The sequence below is a fragment of the Talpa europaea genome (assembly GCF_964194135.1).
Source record: "Talpa europaea genome assembly, chromosome: 7".
Lineage (NCBI taxonomy): Eukaryota > Metazoa > Chordata > Mammalia > Eulipotyphla > Talpidae > Talpa > Talpa europaea.
In genome coordinates, this window is record NC_140074.1 from 85,005,995 (window position 1) to 85,026,272 (window position 20,278).

Here is a 20,278-nt window from a genome sequence, read left to right on the forward strand (position 1 = left end):
GATTCCATAGCAGCACAGAGGGTAGAGGGTTCTAGTAGATTCCAGCTATAGAATTCTATGCTATTCAGAAAATATATGGCTAGCAAGAAGCATCCCTTCTTTCCCCTACATGGTTTATGCATTCATGAACAGTGAAACCTTTCGAAACAAACATCAGATAACAAGAAATAATACAATAGACTCACAGATATGATTCTAAACCTAATCCTAACTGATTATATGGTGGTTTTCACACCTCCATACACACCCTTGCACATCCAAAATAGGCTAGTTAGTTGTGTCACAGAGTCCAACATGGTAATATGACCAAGAGACTTCACAGAAAGTAGCTAGAGGCCATAAAAGTCGGAGACCCATAGTCTTTTGGGACTGTGTCTGGGTGAAGAAGGCCCTTCCAATTTTTCAGCTTAGCTGGAAACATTCATTTAGAGGGGAGAAGGTGAGGAATGACTTTGTTGGAACTGAAGGAAGAGTCTCTTGGATAGACATTTTCCTCCCATTGAAGCATTTTACACAGCGTTCAGGCGGATGTCCCCACAGGGTATTTCTGTTGGTGTTTCTGGAGTAATACTTTTAATAATTCGCTGTTGGGAAGAAAACAAGGTGTTATAAACATTCTTGTAATTTAACAACATTGTAAAATATTTCAACAATATTAAAGTGAAGTTTAATATTTTAATGTTATTAGTCTTATTGACTGCTTTAGAAAGTTCTCTATTCTAAAGTATGGATAAAAATGTTATATTCAGGAACTATAAAATAAACTAAGAAGTCATCACTGATGGGAGAAATAATGAACCTTCAGTGGAACCTTTACAAGCCTATAACATGCGTTTTATGACCTGAGAAAGTACAGCCATTTTTCTGGGCAGAGAAGGCTTCATGCAGCTACATAGTACTTAGGGAACAGAGCAAGTGCTAGAGTTTAGTCTCCTGCAATTAGGCTCCGTGTGCCCTGCATACACATTTCAGGCACAGTGTACAGTGCCATCAGTCACTGTAATAGTATGTTAATGATGTAATGAATTTATAAAGGAGTGCTGGCTAGTTCAAACAAGGATATGAATTATCACATAATTAAATTTAATTTAGAAAGATGTGACTATTTAAATCATCAGTGCTGAAGCAATCTTCATGTTGACATAGTATTCCTCAAAGGAAAAAGAATGAGATTTTTTACTTTAGAAAAAACTGAGGTACACAAAAGATTTAAGACTACCTGAAATATGCTTGGACTTGAGCATGAAATACACAGCCTACCTTGTAAAACTTAGCTGATATGAAGCAGCTCATGGATGTGGAGAAAGAAAAAAATAACAGCACTGCAGAGACTTAGAAAAATCTTTATTAAGTTGCTTAGTAAAATCTCATGGTCAGAAGTCTATGTATGGTTATATAAGCAAAATTGGATCTGAATGCATCTTTAAATTTATTGATTTTAGGTGAAGTACTGCTACTGGTTCTCTTTATTTTGTATTGAAAAGTATGTAATCCCCTTCAATCTTTTTTATTTCCTGGTTCTAGGGATTTGTTTTTTAAGGAGCAGGGCCTATGTGTGTTGTGTGTTCCTAATAACCTTAATATTTGACTACTGCATTCTCACAGTGGTTTAAAAAAGGAATCGCTGCTATGACCATTAGCTACCGGGGCATGTCAAGTCACAGAATGCAAAATTTTGTAAATTATCCATCTCCATCAATAATGTGTAACCTATAGTTGATTAAACAGAATTATGTCTTGCTAGTTGGGAACTGGACAGAGATCACTCAAACTGGGCTCCAGTGATCCTCGAAGTTGTACAGAGAGAGGAAAGCGCTAAGGTGTACGGTGTAGGCAAGGCTTGAATTGAACAACACTATAAAATACAATGATGGCTTTTGTGCCCTAAACCACCCACCCACCTGTTCTGCAGAACTCACCTTCCTTTCCAACATACCATTTGGCAGTATTACAGCTGTCAGACCACTACTACCCTCAAAATTATTCAGGCCCAGAAAACTTATAATCTAAGAAATGGATCACAGTTGATGCTTACTTATTAGAGACCATCTTCCTAGTATCTTTGTGCAGTTTACTATGGAATTCTGCAGTTAAGAGTTCTAGGCTGCAGGTGTAAATGATATTCTCCAAATTACAGGTGAGCAAGCAGTGGCTTCCTCTACAAAGTCCAACCTTGTAGGTGGCTAGGGCCCAAAAGAGTTAAGTTTACCTTTCTCTTAGTCCTTTTTTTTTTTAAACCACACCAAAATTTCATATGAGGCCTCTATCCCTTATAGATAGAATGTTACAGCTCATCAGGTCTGGTGTTCATAAAGTATTGTTCCTTGGGATGCTTGGCAAAAAATACAGCATGCTTTATAAAGCCTCTCAGAAATTAAGCATGTATATGAGCATGTGAAAGATTTTTTTAGAAGTACTGTAGCAAAGAAATCTTATCTTGCCTTAATACTAAACTCCAAAATTATTTGCCCATATAACCTTTTTATCCCAGCAAAACATCTGATGTTACTGGAACATGGAACATGCCATTCCTTAAACCACTTTGGAAAATGTTAATCCAGTCCAGTGCATGCATTTTAAACATGAGGAAAATAGGGACCTCCCTGGTGGGGCAGTGGGTTGAGCACAGTACTGTGAAGCTGTCTGCAACCTCTGCAGTGTGGGTTTGATTCCCAGGTGGCCAGGGAGATTCCCACATGGCGCAGCAGACCTCTCCTGTCATGCCCACTGCCCTCCTCAGCAGTGCTTTCGGTCTGTCTGCCTGTTCTCTGTCTCTGGTGAATCCTCTCACCCTCCCGTGCCTCTGGCCTGTACCCTAGCTATTGTATAAATAAATAAATAAATAAATCTTTTAAAAAAGTAATGAGTTTTTTTAAAAAATGAGGAAAATAAGGCCTAAGAAGGTGAGTGACTTGCTATAGCTGAGTAGGTCTTTTAACTGTCAATATCATAGTGTTTCTGGGTAACCAATCTTGTGACCTATGGCAAAGATGGCCCCTAATCAGCCGCCTACTGCTAATGAATTTGAGCTCTATTATTTATATACCTTGAGTGGCATTCCCTTGTGGCCAACAAGGGGAATTTGCAAGAAAGATGACCAGGATTTTTGAGGTACATTCAATCAGCAAAGAAATTGACATTTATTTATTTATTTTTTAAATAGAGGCATGTTTTTTATTTATTTATTTATTTGCTTGTTCGTTTGTTTTTTGTTTATACATGCACTGGGCACAGTCAGAAGCGCGGGAGGGTGAGAGAATTCACCAGAGCCAGAGCGGGGAGCAGAACAGGCAGAAGGACCGAAGTACACTGCTGAGGGGAGCAGCGGGCGGCAGGGAGGTCTGCGCGCCATGTGGGACCCTCCTCCGGTGGCCGGGGAGCAGCCGGGAAACGAACCGGCACTGCAGAGGCTGCGGGCAGCCTCGCAACCCAGCGCTCAACCGCTGCGCCACCATGGAGGCCCGAAATTGACATTTATTAACCTAAATAAGTTCTTGGCCTTGGCCTCTGATCTTGAATTAACAGAGCCAGTGAACTATCACAATTGTTGTAAAGTACAACCTGAAGGAACAAATTCAGTGTTTCTTGGTCTGAGCGATGGTGTCCAAGCCACTTTGGGAGGCATAAGCTGTGATAGAAATGATTTGAGTGTAGGAAATTAGTAGCTCCTTACAAAGTTCTACTCACCTAAGAATGGCACTCAGTTGTTCTCAAAGCTAGTGTATAATTGCCTCATGTTCTCTTGTTTCATGTTTATTGTGGAATATTTTAGGGGATTAGTCTCATGTTTTAGTTTTGCTTCTAAGAGCTCAGTGAGTAGTCCACCCCATTTCTTAGGTTACTGTTGATTACAGTCCCTTCTAGTTTCTCCAAATACCACTCTTTACCTTTGAGATTGTCCCCAGTGAAAGCACCCAACTACAGACTTGGTAAGTGGTATCTTCAAGCTCATCTTACACAGTAACCTTCTTACTATGGGAATAAATCAAGCAAAAAAATAAAAATTCAAGCATTTTAAATTCTGGTAATGTGAAGTATAATGTTATGGGAATCCTGGTGGCCTAAGTTACTAATTTTGGCAGCACCAGATAAAAAAAATGGCAACTCATTTTTCCCAAATCCCTAGTGCCAGTTTCTACATTACAAGCTATTAATACCCCGAGGACAAAAGTGAAGGTACATCTAAAAGTGAAAAGAGCATTGAACTAGAACTCTGAGATTGTACATCAAGTGACTGAATCAGAAGATCTGGATTCTGAGCCTCCCTGCACTCTGTGTCCTTGTACAAGTCACTGATAAAAGGAAATTTTGAGCAGGATTATTTCAACCTTCAGTATCTTTGCTAATAATTTCTGCTCATCTACTTCACAATATATTTTGATAACAAAATAAGATAATCTACATGAAGATGCTTTGAAAAGTATGCAATCATACAAATTATAAATTTCTGTTATTAAAACTTACACAGCACATTATTCATTACTAAAATGAATCTTGCCACAGTGACCAAAAAAAAAAAAAAAAAATCAATGGCTTGAGCTAAAACTGTGATATCATTGCAACATCCTTTTTTTTTTTTCAAAATAGCATTTGTCACATTGCTGTTAGAAAAATGATAATGGACATTTTCTACCATAATCTCCACTTAAATCAAAATTTGGGTATTGCTCAGACATTGCAGATTGATGTCCATGCCCAGTGGCATGCAAGAGGCTAGGTAATTATCTGATTAATTTGGAATACTATACACACCCAAGCTGTGTGCTGTGGTGCACCAAATGTCCAGCTCAGGTTTTCACCACTGTATTTGAGGTCTATTGGAAATGCCTTAAAATGACAGTGGCAGCCACTGCAGATCTGCACCACAGTGTAAGAATATATGTAAGGTTGAAAGACTCCTGGTGAATTTCATGTGGTAGACTTAATCCTTTTTGAATAGAGCATAACAATGGAATCTTCTTCCCAAACAACTATCAGTCTGAAAACATACCTCCATACTAGCACATACCTCCTTAAATGTCCCTGGAGTTATGATCAGTCGATAAGTTATGTATGTGGGGATGCAGATGAAAGATGAGGTTCCTATACAGTAACCCAGGACAATACTCCAGTGAGGATAGTTATATTGGAAAAGCCGTAGCTGTGGTGGGCTCATCAAAAAACTGCAAATGATGAACTAAAACAGAAATTTCAAGAAACATTAAAAATCTTAATATTTGAGTAGATACAGTTTTAATACCATATCCTAAGATGAATTCAGACACAGTATCTTCTTTTTATATCTGAATTGCAACAATGAAACAACCATGTATGTATCTTGATTTTTCCTCCCTACCATTATATCTACCCCTACAGGGGATGCCAGGGCCTCAGAAAATTATTTAGGGACGTGACAGCATCCCCTTCAGGGCAAAAGAGGAGAGGATGGCATCTATTAGGAGTGGTTTCCCCTAGAAGTAATAAATGGGGTGACCTTTCCAAGGCCTTTCCCAGTTGTTAGGCTTCATATTTCTCTGCATTTCCTTGGCTATGATTGGTTTTGGTCAGATGGAAGGTACTCTGGTCAGGAGAGATGTTTTTGGTCAGATGAAAGATATTCTGGGCAGGATAGATAATAAGGGGTCTGGAGAGTACTCAGACCCCTGGATAACCCTGGATACATGTTTCTTCACTCCCCGTTTTTGAACTTTCTGCTTTCTGCATTAAGTTCCTTAACCTGGGTATTCAACATGGATGATTCTACTTGAGACTCCCAACAATGAATGAATTACTGATTGCCAGCAGTAGACCCTCCCAGTGAGAGGAATAGCTGGGGGGGAAAGCAGCATAATACACCTTTTATTTGAAATTTTTGACATTAATTTCCTTAACCTGGGTATTCAACATGGATGATTCTACTTGAGACCTCCCAACAATGAATTAATTACTGATTGCCAGCAGTAGACCCAGTGAGAGGAATAACTGGGGGAAAAGCAGCATAATACACCTTTTATTTGAAATATTTGACCAAAAAAATTCATAGTGTGCTCCCAACAGTTTGTGAATTTTCTTATTTCAGTTTGGTTTCCAGAGAGAGAGCATAAATAACAGTTTTTGCCTAGTAACCACTGTGCCTTAATCGTTATTGCTCTTGATTTAATTTAATTTTATTATTTCATAGTCATAAAGAAGACAGTAATATAAATTATTTATGTGGTTAAACATCTATTTATATCTTTTTTTTCTTTGTCTGCAGGTAGTAAAATGGGAAATTGTTAAACACACATCCATTTTCTGAATAGTGTTATCCTCAGTCCAGAAGGAACCTTTTAAAGCAGGAGCTGGGTCAATCAAAAACCTTTCTCTGAACTTACTCTCCTCACCCCCAGACTCAGTCACTAAGGTAGTTTTGGATAAGAGAAAGGAGGGGTCTGGTTAGGAGCCACCCTATTGTAATTCATCTCATTTTAATATCAGGTGTGGGAAATCCAAAGCAGTTCAGAGTGACCTCAAGCTCCTATTATGATGAGTAAGTGTTAATTCACATGCCCAGCCTCTCCTTGCTCATATGCATTATTTTCTTTTTTTTCTAACTTGGTTTTAGTAAAAAATTGTATTTTCAGTAAGCTACTCATTTACCTAAAGCAGCCTTAAAAAGCCCAGAGTAGGGTATCTGTTCAGTAATCCCAGAAGTGGAAGACAGATTTGTCCCTTCTGAATAGGGCACTAGAGCATTTGTCTTTAGAGGAAATGAGTAAAGCAAACATCGCAGGAATTATGAATAATGTACCTGAACCCACCAAATCTGTACATGAGTTTTGCTGGACGCAGCAAGTCATCTGCTGTACACCAAGAATTGACCTAGTCAGCTAGAAGTTCACGGAAATGAAAATACTAAAATCCTGAGGCCAGGACTGGGCTGAAGCATGTGAGGCACTCATTTAAGGAGGTACCACACTTAAAGTAGTCAAAATGTCAATAATCAAGATAAATAACACTTTAGTGCAATATTTTAAAAAACAAGGCCTGACAGGGCCAGATTAGAGTGAGGCAAATGAGGTAAAACAGGTAAATACAGGGTCAGACCCTATTTATTTAAAAAGTTGGTATTTGGTTGATAGGGGATTTTATGCATTAATTTGTGTCTTTAAAAAATTAGTAAATACATTAAAAGTAATGCATTTTAAAACGTTAAAATAATTTTAGACTTCTGAGTTTCTTGGTGCCCTCTTAAATTTTATATCTGTGGTAAGTACCTCACTTGCCTTATCCAAGTCTCAGCCCTGGACATCATTCCCTCAGTGTCAGGATAACTAAAGTAAACAAACAAAACATGACTTCTGCCCTCAAGGAACTAATCCAATGTCTCTTCTTCCTTTGAAGAACAATGAAAGGATTTAAGTAGATTATCTAGCAGCACTGGTAATAACATAAATTAATAACCCACTTATGTCAGGACTTCTGCTTCTAGTAAGGACAGACTAGGTAATTCAGACCAACTATCCTACTGAAAACAACTAAAAATTCTGGATTTGAAAAAATATATATGTTTTTAACCAAAAACACCAGTGAGCTGGTAAGATAATTAAGAACTACCAGGCCAAGATCTAAGGAAATGATGGAGCCCAGAGCACATGCCTGAGCCACTAAGCCCTGGGAATATTTGCTGCATGGGGCAAGAGTTGGCTTTAGTTTTGGAAGTTTCTGGGGCTCAGGGGAAAGAAAGTCAAGGAGGAATTCTGGGATAGGGAGACATGCAGCACTTCAGAGGCAATAAAGAAAAAACATGTCCATCTGATAAGTTATGTCAAGAAATTACTTCCTGGAGAAAGTCAAAACAATACAGAAAAGGCTGTTTTGAAAGAGGGGGAGAACATGGTTGTATGCCAAAGGCAGAGATGTCCTGAGATAAAATGGACAGCCCAGATACTACTAATAAACTGCAACTAACTGGGTGGGCTAATTATATATGTATGTCACACACACACATACACGCGCGCGCGCACACACACTTGTTACACATAACAAAATTTATTAGTGTTTGAGGGTGATCATTTCTTCAGAGTGAGAGGAAGGGAAATGATAACTCACCAGGAGAAAGAGAGGGCTGATGGCTACCCAGCAGATCCTCCAAAACCATCCAGGGCTGAAGCCAAGCATTTCCTTTACATCACTGCAGAACTGAGTGATGCCTAAAATCATCCAAAAGAGAAAGAGATTGACTGAGAGGGCAAGGACAGTCTTTCTACCCATTAATTCTCAAAGAGATAGAAGCTCTGGAATTTGGGCTCAGGGGCACCAAATTGATTGGAATCTGGGATACTTGTCACAGAACTGCATTTTGTAGCAAGCAATGCTCTTTTTCTACAGAGAGGGGGGACTGGTGGACATGTGGGAGGGAACCTAATGCTCCCTGCTGGTGCCCACACCATCTTTCTAAGCCCACTATGTATTTCATTTTATTGCTACTATAGGAAGGAAAGCTGAATTTTGTCTAGGGATGGCACACCCACCTGACAGAGACTGACACTGACCATATACTGGAAACGTTCAAGAGAAAATTTTAACCACAATATTGCCTACTCATATAAAATCAAGGTTCTAGGGCCTCCCCAGTGGCGCAGCGGTTGAGCGCTGGGCTGCGAAGCTCCCCGCAGCCTCTGCAGCACCGGTTCGATCCCCGGCGGTGCGAGGGTCCCACATGGCGCGCAGACCTCTCCTGCCGTGCCCGCTGCTCCCCTCAGAAGTGTACTTCAGTCCTTCTGCCTGTTCTGTTCCCCGCTCTGGCTCTGATGAATTCTCTCACCCTCTTGCGCTTCTGACTGTACCCAGTGCTTGTATAAATAAATAAATAAATCTTAAAAAAAAAGAATTAAAAAAAAATCAAGGTTCTATAAAAAGTAACAGAGAAATTACTGAGAAATTGAGAAGGGGAAGGGAGGGTGCTGTTCTATGGGTGCTTCCAAGAGCTCCCAGTAATACCACAGAAAGGTCTAGAGCAATTCACAAACTTTGAACTTTGTCCTCTGAGTTCTTGAGGAAGTAGAGAGGACTTTCTTAAAAAAAAAAAAAAAAAAAACAGGTTTCCTAAGCAAAACAAAACAGGCCCATCTGCAACTCATAATACATGTCCCCCTTCTTCATATTATCTGTAATGACAAACTATCTCATTTTCATAGAAATTAGAAAAATACATTTTCAGAATGAAATTATCACTTCTTGATTTTTAATACGGAGGGAGATATATCTGAACCTTGGTCTTTGATTGGCTGTACCCTCCCAATCCCTGTTCAAGGGCTCTTGGGACACCTGCCAGTGGGCCCAAGTCAGCTCACTCTGCACTCCAGATGATTTCACTCTTATCAGAGTCCACTCCAGGATCAGAGGAGAGAGAATGGGGGGAGGGAGGGTTACCAGGACAGATAATCCAAACAGGAACATTCTTGCCTCTACCCTAGAAAATAAGCTCCTAAACTTGCTCTCAAGGCACTGGAGGGAGCACTTGCTTGTGAAACTTAAAATTTGGAGCCACTCTTTATAACAGTAGTATATTGTATATGTTGTAAATACATTCCCTGTACACTAATTCTTTGTTTTCCCTGCAATTCTTTGAGCCAATCTTATGCATCCACTGTGGATGAGCTGTGTGACCACTTCAGCCTGTTGCCATTGGGTAAACATTTATTTATTTATTTTTAAATTTTTATTTATTTATGCATAGAAGAGCTGGGGTGTAGTCCAGGGGTTTGGGGAGCGATGATTCACCTATCCCAGAGGATTCACCAGAGATAGAGTGGGGAGCAGAACAGGTGGATCTACTGAAATACACTGCTAAGGGGAGTACGAGTGAGACAGGAGAGGTCTACTGCACCATGTGGGTTAGCTCCCTGGCTGGGGTTTGAACTCGTGCTGCAGTGGCTGTCAATAGCTTGATAGTACTGAGACTTAACCCCTTGTACCACCAGGGAGGCCCTGATGATGTTTCTGAAGAAAGCATTCAATTGAGATTATTTTACAAATCCACCAGGAGGTGACATCCACTGCCCGGCCTTTCTTTGATGCAGTCAGTCTCTGATCTGGTGACTGTACGTTGGTGTAAAAACAATTGTGACTAGCAGAAGGAAGCATCTTACCATAGAACCAATACACAGCAACTGCTTCTATCAGTGCAACAGTGAGCACGGCAGGCCCTGTGGCATATTCCTCCAGTAGCTTCACCACGTAGGCCCCTCCCTAGAAAGGAGATCATGAACCTGGTTAACAGGGTTCTCTGAGGCACTCTCCCCGCTTTACTATATGGGCCTAAAAAGCTGCTGTTGCTGCTGCTGTTTTTTGTTTTGTTTTGTTTTTAGCTTCTTAGCATAATTCTGGAAAATCCTCAACTTGGACCTAATACAAGTATCCCAAAGCCTATCTGTTTGGCCTTCACAGTGTGGGCCAGATCTCATCCCATCAGTTGGCTCCTCCTGCTCCCTATAGCACGCTCTTGTTTCATTTCCCTGCTAAGCTCTAAGAGACAAATTCAAAAGAACTTCCAGATCTATTTTCAACTTTTTTCAATTTATCTGACACCTACTGTGTGCTTTACTCTGAAGAATCCTGGTTCCTAAAAACTGAATCTTGAAGAGTCCACAACTTTAGATGCATTGAACATGTTGGTTGTAGTTTAAAGCCTCTGTCCCAACAGACTGGGCAATGGTGTGAAGATGCACGTGTGCAAAATCTCCCTTGAGTAGAGCATACAAGCCCTGGATGCCTATGGGTACCACCTGATGCACATTTTACAGTATTAATGATAGACACCTGTGAGCTTGCACACGTGCCTGATGCCAGACACCCGGAGTAGGGTGTGGGCATGTATAAGTGGGCGTACCTGGGTTGAAAGACTGGGCTTATAAGGGCGGCATCATGGGGATGCCAACGGTGGTAGAAGCAGCAAAGAAGCAGAGGGCATGGTAGCGGAAGCAGAGACAGCGGGAACACCACAAAGAATACCAGAGAGCCTAGAAAGAGTGAGGACTCACTGGGGGCTGGGAGGCCTGCCAGCCTCCCGGCCCCCCTGAACCCCCTGCCTGCCATGTACCTGGTTGCCACATTACAAATGATGTAAAAAGCTCAATAAAAGCCTGAGCGAGCCACTGAGGGCTCCAGGAATCTCCTTTACCCGTATGCCCAGATCATAGAGAAACTGCTCCGTGCCTTTCCGGCACTACAAAAAAGTAAGTGGTAGTTTTTCTCCAGATGTTCTGCCAAGCCTAAAATCTAGTTGGATCTACTATAACATGCCAAGCGACTCTGTATAACAACAGAAGCTAATGGAAACATTTCTTCTTATCCTTGATGACAGAACTTTTTAATAGCTGTGACAACCCCTCTTCCTTTAGCCCTAAAGCTGGGCCACCATGCACGATGGAAGGAAAGGAATAGCTTCTTATAGTGTTTTGCTCTAGGGGAGAGACCCTAAGGGAGGCTGACTCAGAGCTATGGGTTGTGTTACTCACAAAAGTCAGGGTGATCAGGGATCCACAGAAACAGGTGATGACCACACCAAGCACAAGCCACTCCCGGCGCTTGGACCAGACATGTGGAAATTCATCCAGCACAGCTGTGATGACACCCTCCAAGCCTGCAAACTGAGAGACACAGTCACATTGGAAGCTTTGGGACAAATCTGTTACCTTCTAGGACAGTGAAGCAGGAGAAAGTTAATATTACCAAGTGACAAAGTAAGGTGATCATGACCATTTGCCCATACTCATCAGTCCTCACTGGAAATATATTTCCCTCTTTTACAATGTCAGTGAGAACCCCTCGCTAATACATCCAGATAAGAAAATGTAGCACGTGAACAGGACTTCTTTATATGAGGTCTCTTGGGGAGACTACCACAAAGGCCAGCTCAAAGCTGAGACTCATTCCATTCTAATGAGCACAAGATCATGAGCTGAATGCTGGATAGCAGGGGACTGAGACACCAGAGTTACCTTGCCCTGGCTTTCAGGTGCTGCCATCTGGTCAAGGGGCAGTGCACAATAATAAAAGTTCACAAATGCTGACCTCCTGGCCTATATCGGGCACTTTACCCTCATTATCCTAGTAATGACTCTAATGTACTAAGGATAGTGAGTACCTTCACTGAGAAGTAAGCAAGAGTCTGGAAGAGCACCAGAAGCAGCCACCACCACCTGGATAGCCAGGATGGGAAGGCACAGTTTTAGTTTCCCCTTCTCCCTTTCTACCTCTTTCTCTACTTCCTCCCCTTCCTCCCTTTCCTCTTTCTCTTCTTTTCTTCCAGAGCTGCATTTTCTTCCCCATTCACTCACTGTGCTGTCCAAGCCGAGTGTGATTAACATCAGGAAGAAGATGATGGCAAAGAATGTGGATGCTGGCATGTTGGCTATTGCTTCTGCATATGTGATGAAGAGGAGGCTGGGGCCTACAACAGAAGAGGAAATAAGTTGGTGGTCTCTGAAACCTGTCCTACGAAGATTTCTTAAAGGAAAACAGAACCTGAAGTCCTACCTGCATCTTTTGCTACCTCAGACACATCTTCATTCCTCATCTCAGCCATATACCCAAGCACCGTGAAGATGACGAATCCTGAAACGAAGCTTGTCATGCAGTTCACCACACTGGTCACCAGGGCGTCTCTGGAGCAGAAAACCCAGAGAGGTTGAGACATTTCTGAGGTCAGAATCTAATAAGCATCTGTCTCTAAATGTGGCAAGGGTGAGCAGGTTGAGCTCAAAGAGATTTCAATCCTATCCCCTCCCCTTCTCCCACTACTTGTAGCCTAGGTTGATTGTATCAAGCTTGAAGTACAAGCTATAGTTACCACCATGCACGGCATCAGGAGAACAATAGGTCAGAAGTTGTTTTAAAGAGATGGTGGTGTTTCCAAGCAACACAGCATAGACCTCTTGATTTCAAACAAGGTGATTCTGAAGCAGGACCTGGGTTGGAGTGGGGACTAGGAGGGCAACTTGGGTTCACATTTGTGAAGTCTACAGATTTAGAATTTTGACATCTACAAATGGCATGACAAGACCACCACAGAGATATCATGATACTTTTTTTTTTAAGATTTATTTATTTATTTATACAAGCACTGGGTACAGTCAGAAGTGCAGGAGGGTGAGAGAATTCACCAGAACCAGAGCGGGGAGCAGAACAGGCAGAAGGACCAAAGTACACTGCTGAGGGGAGCAGCGGGCACGGCAGGAGAGGTCTGCGCACCATGTGGGATCCTCCCTGGCAGCCAGGGATCGAACTGGTGCTGCAGAGGCTGCGGGCAGCTTCGCAACCCAGAGCTCAACTGCTGCGCCACTGGGGAGGCCTGATATCATGATACTTTTAAAAGAAGACCTCATCCTATAACTTCAGATTGGGGTCTCAAATACAAGGACATGTTACTTAATTAAAAAATATATAATCTTATAAATAGCACAATTAGATCACTGGAAATTGCCATGAATAATAAACATTAAAGCAAAAGTTAACTCTAAAGATGAGTGATATTTAAATCATAATTGGTAAAACATAATTTGTACAATTTTGTTTCATCAAAATTTCTTTTTTGTTTTTTTTTTTTGGAGGGGTTCATCAAAATTTCTGAAATAAGATTTTGCCACAGAAATAATGGCGTTTTTGCATTGTCTAAATAGCTCAATCATTATACTTTGGGTGTCAGTGTCTGTGCATGCAAATAAGCATATTATAATTTTATTGTTACATACACTAACAAGTCAGATTTAAACATTTAATGTATGTTGCAATTTTTGTAAACCTGCTTTGGAATGTATTAGTTTGTTTTTCTTTTATATGTAGAGACAAAACAGACATGACTGGTTTTCTCTCAGCTACTGGCTTAGGTATGGGTGAATGGTCAGGGTCTGTGTCTACCATGACCTGAGCTGATCAGGTTAGAGGTCATTTGTTCAACTTTACCCCACTTTCAAACTTGCTTGAGGGGGCCCCAGAAACTCACTGGTAACAGTTGTTATTGAATTTGTTGTAGCTAGCAAAAGCCAGCAGGACTCCAAAGCCAGGACCGAGAGAGAAGAAGATCTGAGCAGCAGCATCCACCCACACCTGGAACAGAGGTAAGGATGAGAGTGGACACCAGGTAACAGCAAGACCAGTGACTTTATGTGGCTATGTGAAGAAGTGAAAAACTATGTCATTCCAGGCTCTTGTTATCAAGTGCAAACAAATGTGATTTTTTTCTTCCTGTCATTTGGCATGAACACATCCAGTAGCTTCAGCTGTGCTTTTCATGCTTGTACTTCTGGTTATCACTGCAGACTTAACTACTGAAGTCAATTTCAGTAGTCCCTACTGTTTTATTTGGAGGACTAGCTTCAGTGAGAAAGTAATAGGTGTATGTGTTTTCCACATTATCTTACCCCTGTCTCCAGAAGTTTCTGCCAGTTGGGTTTCAAATAGAAGAGAACACCCCTCCAGGCTCCAGGCAGAGTAGCCCCCCTCACCAGCAAGATAGAAAGGATGATGTAAGGGAAGGTGGCTGTCACCCATACCACCTGTAAGGAAGGAGAGTGGAAACAGGTTACCATTGTGTGGATGCTGTATCTTTTATTCTTGAAGACCTCAAGAAAGAAAGTCTACCTCTTTAATTCCTGTAATTTTAGGGGCCAATGTGGTATGGCAGAAAGATCAGAGCCTTTAGAATCAGACAAGGATCTGACTCACTGCTTGCCTGTGCTATCCCTAATATTCACTCTGCTTTTGTGAAATGGGGAAAATATCTAGCAGTAGACTATGGAGTAGCCATATATATAAAGTACTGAACATGGTTTATGATGGTATTTCAACAAAATATTGTCCCTATTATTGTCATACTACTAGTGGATTAAGAGAATTTTGGTGAAAAATCTTATAAGAGTTCTTGGGATTGTCCCATTTCTAGAATTTTCTAACAGATTTGGTGAAGCAAGATTGGGCATCATGAATGTGCTTGGTGTTGAAGAAAAAAATGTTTCCCTGTCTGTGGCTGTCTAGGCTGCTGGGTTCTGAATTTGAGAACCTCTGGGGTCCTTTGCAGGCCTGAATCAGCAGCCAGTCCTCACCTTGCCAGATGTTTTGACACCTTTCCAGATGCTGAAGTAGATAACAGTAAAAATCAGCATGATGCAGAGGGCGAGCTGCCAGCTGATGCCCCCCAGGTCCTGTAGCCCCTTAGATCGGTGGATCTGTAGGACATGACGCCTGCAGTGGACAAGAAAGACCTATGAGATGGTCTGAAAAGTAATCTGAGCATGCAATATGTGATACCTCTCAGAGGATGCCAAGGGAAAAAGTGGACACTGCACTCATAAGTGGTCACTGAGTCTTGGGAAGAGCTGAGATTGGCTTTGCTCATCCTAAAGGAGCCAGTAACACATTCAGGTGGGTTCTGGGTTCACGAGAATTGATATGTGTAGGTAATGGGCCCCTTCTCCTCTCTGAACTGCCAAGACCTGAAATTCCAGCATTAAAGAATGCTACCCAATCTGAGCATCTTCTTCCAAAGGATAGATCCCATTTACGCAGTGGACATGTGACACCGGAAATTACTTGAATAGTTTCAGACTATTGAAGTACTAGGATGCTTTGCTTCCATGACAACTGGTAAGAAGCCCCAGAAAGAAGGGTGGTTTTGATTCAGGGGAATAATTTTGGAATGTGAGGGTAGCAGTAGGCCTGAGGCAGCCTGGCATAGCACATCAGAAAGGACAACAGCACAGAAGAGACAGATTGCAGAGCTCTCAGGGTAGAATCTCCCAACTCCAAATACAGCATGGAGCTGGCCCTGCCACTCATCGCTCACATTTACTCCCCCATTCCTGATACCTTATCTCTCAGAAACCTGTAAAGAACCTCTGCTCCCTGCTTCTTCTCTCCTAAGAAGTCAAACCTCAGGGGTGTGGACTGGCCCACACAGGCCACGCCCTCACTTACATGCACTTACGTGTAAAATTCTTCAGCAGGGGATGTGGAATGGAATGTCCAAGTGACGTTGTCCTCAGAGAAGTAGTTCGTGCAGTTGCCCGTGTTCCAAGAGTTCTTGCAGCTGGTCCAGGGCAGCTGGTCCGTGAAGGAGGAGATGAGGTAGTAGAGTGCCCACGCCATGATGGTATTGTAGTAGGAGGCAATGTAAAAGGCAATGATGCAGATGGCATAACCAATACCTGGGAGAGAAAGGGTAAAGTGAGGCCAAAGTTAAAGAGCAGACCAGCAATGTAAGACTGAAAATACAGGGCAGTAGAGGGAACTATAGCCCAGGTGAGGAGTAAAGGTTGGTACTACCGATCATGTCATTCCCAAAAGACATATAGTGGGAAAATGGTAGATAGTGGCATAGTGGTAGATAGTGGTAACCTGACAGATAGTGGGAAAGTGGTAATGTGGTAGATTCCTTATATGAATTTGCAAGGTTATGTTTTAGAAAATGTGTGCTTGTTGATTCTTTAGTTTTCTTCTTATTTACTATAGTTTACTTCTAGTTGCCATTTATTATTTCCCTTTAATGATTTTATACCACTGAGCAGTCAAAATCTTACTCAAGCTATCACCCAGGGGTACCTAAGGCCTAACTGAATCCAGAAGAAGGCCCCCCAGATCCCACTCATTGTAAATCACTACTTCCTTGAAGGACCTACTCAACCACTCACCCAAACCTTTCAGTTACCTTTGAAAATTGGGCAGATTTTCCTCCATATTGAAATGCATCCATTCCGGTGGTATTGGCCTAGTGCAAGCTCCATGTAGAAGAGTGGGATCCCTCCAAAAATGGCCATGATGGTGTAGGGGAGGAGGAATGCCCCTGAGGCAGATAAAAGACAATTTCAGTCCCTGCCACATCTGCCCCAGGACAGTTCAACTGATCTGGACACCAGGAGTTACACCAAGAACCAGAGCCATCTGTACTTGAATGTCACAGAGCCATCCTGTGCTGAGGGACCTCACACTGCGGTCCTCTGATCTTAGAGCTTTGCCAGAAGTAGTAGTAGTAGCCAGAGTGCCACAGTGAAAGCAAGGTATGGAAGAGGCAGAGAATAAGCAGAAGGAAAACTGGGTTTGTGAGTTATAAGGACAGCCACTTGTAAATGCTTGAAGGACTCTGTCTCCTTTCCTTTCCTATAAAATGACAGGACTGCAGAGAGCTAGGTTTCCTAAACCCAATCATTATAATCTCTGGTGAGCTTAAAAAAAAAAAAAAAAAAAACTCTCCCAGACCTCCTAAAGCAGATGCTCCAGGTATGGTTATAAAACAAAAATTTTAAGCTCCCCGGGTGATTCTAATGCAACCAATGCATGGACCAGCATTTGAGATCTTAGAACAGATCTCCCATGACAATCTGTGAGTCACTGAATTAGTATCTTTGGTCACCTGTATTATCCCTGGCTCTAGACACTTAATTATTTGCTATTTGACTATTTTCCAAAATTCCACTAAGCCAGAGAATCCTCCCTTGCAAGCCACCTTTGTAGCTGCGGCTGGAAAAGGTAGCTAGTTACAGAATGAGAAAGCACAGGTAAGTGGAGATGCTGGAGTCTCTTAGCGCTTGTGACTGAGGCTGAATATGGGAATGTAAAGTTAAGAATTACTTACAGCCTGAGTTTTAACCCAAAAGGTGCACTAGTTGTGATTTTCACTGGTAACTTTCCCTCCCATAAAGTGCTTTGAACCTAGACACATGAAGTCAGTGCAACTAGGAAGATCCCACCTAATTTATAATCACGAGGGTAAATATGGCTCAAGAATAAAAACCATGTTGTGTTTTCATGGTGTATTTGTCCAAAGGGTTTGCTTGATTGTCTTTATAGTAGGGAATTAATAGGAGAAATTTCACCTTTGACCCAGAGCCTTTTATGTAGCTCTGGCTAAAGGTGAGTCCTTCCAAGCTGGAGATAAGGTGATTCCAATTTCTGCTCCTTTCAAGCAGGAGTTCTGTGCTTCACTGCCATACCACCTCCCCACCCCTCCCATCCCCTCACACTGCCAACTGCATGGAGCGGAGTCCTTAAACAATGTAGCAAATTCAGGCAATTCTGTGTCAGATCATGAAAGAAATGAGGGTGACAATAAATGGAATATCCCCCAAACCTCATTTTAGCTGCCCTCCCAGATCTGTTGTCAGAGCTGTTAAAATGAATATTGACTGCTTTGATTCCCATTTCTTGTCCTTCTATTCTGATAGCAAATTCAAAGTCAACACAGAGCCATACCTACTGACTCAGTCCCTGGCTCTACTCTCCCTGGGGATCCCTTAAATGCCTGCAGTCAGCTACTATTTTTGATAATCTACAAGTGAACTGCTCTAGAGGCATTAGGGGTAGAAGGAGGATCAAGCAATAATCTCTGATCTCAAAAATCTAACACTCTGGTTGGAGATATAAGGCATATCCATATTTGGTTTGGAGTTGCCATTAATGTCATGCTGTGGCTGAGTTCAGCTCTGCAGCATGCCCAGATTGTAACCTAAAGCTGTGGACCTGCACTGATGCCCTTTCTGACTTCCCACACAGATCTAAAAGCCCTGTGTGCCAGGCCCAGGAATTTGGGATCCTGGAGCCACCTTCCAAGTTGTTCTGACTCCTCTAAGCAGAACCTGACAGCCAGAGGGAGTTGATCAGCACAGTGCTACTAGCTGTTTCCTCGCCTCTGGCTAGTGGAGGACAGAGCTTGGATAATGCAGACATGAGAAGGAGGCCTTTCAACATGAAACCCTCATGGTACTACAAATCTGTGAGGTCAAGTTTTGGAGAGCTGTCATTCAGCTTCAAAACCCAGAGAACTTCATTACATGCGAACTTAAAATTTTGGCTTACTGGAGATTTGTCTTTTAGATTAGCTTACAAGTCTAAGCAATCATGTTCCCAGATTCATAGCAGTTAAACAAGGGAGAAAAGATATGACTTATCCTCTGGGCTCCCAAGAGAATCTAGATACCACCCCTGAGTCAGAACTCCAGGACCTTGATACTGACCCCCTCCATTCTGGTAACATATGTAGGGAAAGCGCCAGACATTGCCCAAGTCCACAGCATAGCCAATGACTGAGAGGAGGAAATCCACCTTCTTGCCCCAGGTCTCCCGTTCCCCTTGATGAACCTCAGCCACTAGGGCAGTGGTGGCAGCCAGGCTGGTGTGCTGAGTATCATCTCCTGCACTGGGGCTCGGAACCCCTGAGTACCCGTTGGAGATGTGGCCAGACTCTGCCTTATCCCCAGAGTCAGAGACACCCTTCTGTAGAACTCCATTTTCCTGACAATCTTCTCCAGCCTTAAACACTGACAGCTCCTTCTGGGAATTTAGGGGCATGGTCTCCATTCTGCTGGCTAAGAGATGATAATGATGCCCATCTGTAGAGGAACTGAATTCTTGGTGCTTGGTTCTATGGCTCTCCTCAGTTTGATATCAATGGGATTGAGAGTTCTGTTGGAAAAGCACACAAAGAAAGGAGAATATAAACAGTGCCTTTGAAAGGAGAATATAAATAATGCCTTTGGTATTAACTCATCATACATCTTAAACTACATTAGTTAATAAATGCACCTGTTAGATGTGAGCCATCCTATTTGCTCCCTGAGTTTATAAAATCAACTACATTTTGAACCGATACAATGTATCAAATCACAAGTAATGTGCAATAGAAACAACAAGACAACAAAACAAAAAAAATAGCAAAATTACCAAGGTTTTGTACAGGGTCTATTTAAGGGCAAAGTATTTACTTCATTTCAAGGCACTGGAATTTCACACTGGAACTTACTAGTACCTCAGAAGAACCTGAGGACTTGTTTGGATAAAGCTTCAAAAAGCACTTACTGTGTCCTGGATGTTGTGCTAGGAAAACAATGACTAAGTAGCACTTTTGCTTGCATGTATATAAGGACAGTCCTCTCCATCATTCAAGCTGACTGTTCAAAATATATTTTTTATAAACAATAGCTATGACCTAACAAAAAAGGAGCCAAGGATAGCAGTGAAAAGGCCACCCTTTGTGAGGCATCCCCTAACTCCTGAGCTGTGAACTTTTTCATTTTCCTTGCATCTTAAGAACCTTTGGGCACATTCTAGCTGCTTTTGGCTGTATCAAGTCCATTCTTACTTCACCTTTTTTTGTTCCTATTATGTTTCCGCAATGCCAACTGAGTCCTAAATGGTTCTGCTGCTCACCATTCATTCATTCCTGCCCCTCCCAGCCACTCCTTTGGCTACCCAGCTCCTTCTTTTGCAACAGTGAGCACACAGGGTCACCTCTCACCCTCACCAGAAGAGCCAAGGAGAAGAGCAC

The 20,278-nt window shown here is 42.0% G+C and overlaps 1 protein-coding gene across 1 annotated transcript; it reads right to left on the minus strand.

The window, feature by feature from the left end:
* Positions 1 to 509: 509 nt before the first annotated feature.
* Positions 510 to 19,311, minus strand: SLC6A4 (solute carrier family 6 member 4; the record flags this gene model as incomplete). Its single annotated transcript, XM_084238783.1, has 13 exons — positions 510 to 584; positions 5,009 to 5,176; positions 8,071 to 8,171; positions 10,113 to 10,212; positions 11,481 to 11,612; positions 12,303 to 12,415; positions 12,502 to 12,629; positions 13,967 to 14,070; positions 14,385 to 14,519; positions 15,066 to 15,204; positions 15,947 to 16,166; positions 16,667 to 16,801; positions 18,969 to 19,311. The coding sequence occupies 13 exons, from the start codon at positions 19,309 to 19,311 to the stop codon at positions 510 to 512; spliced, it is 1,893 nt and encodes a 630-aa protein (XP_084094909.1).
* Between the last annotated feature and the right edge of the window lie 967 nt (positions 19,312 to 20,278).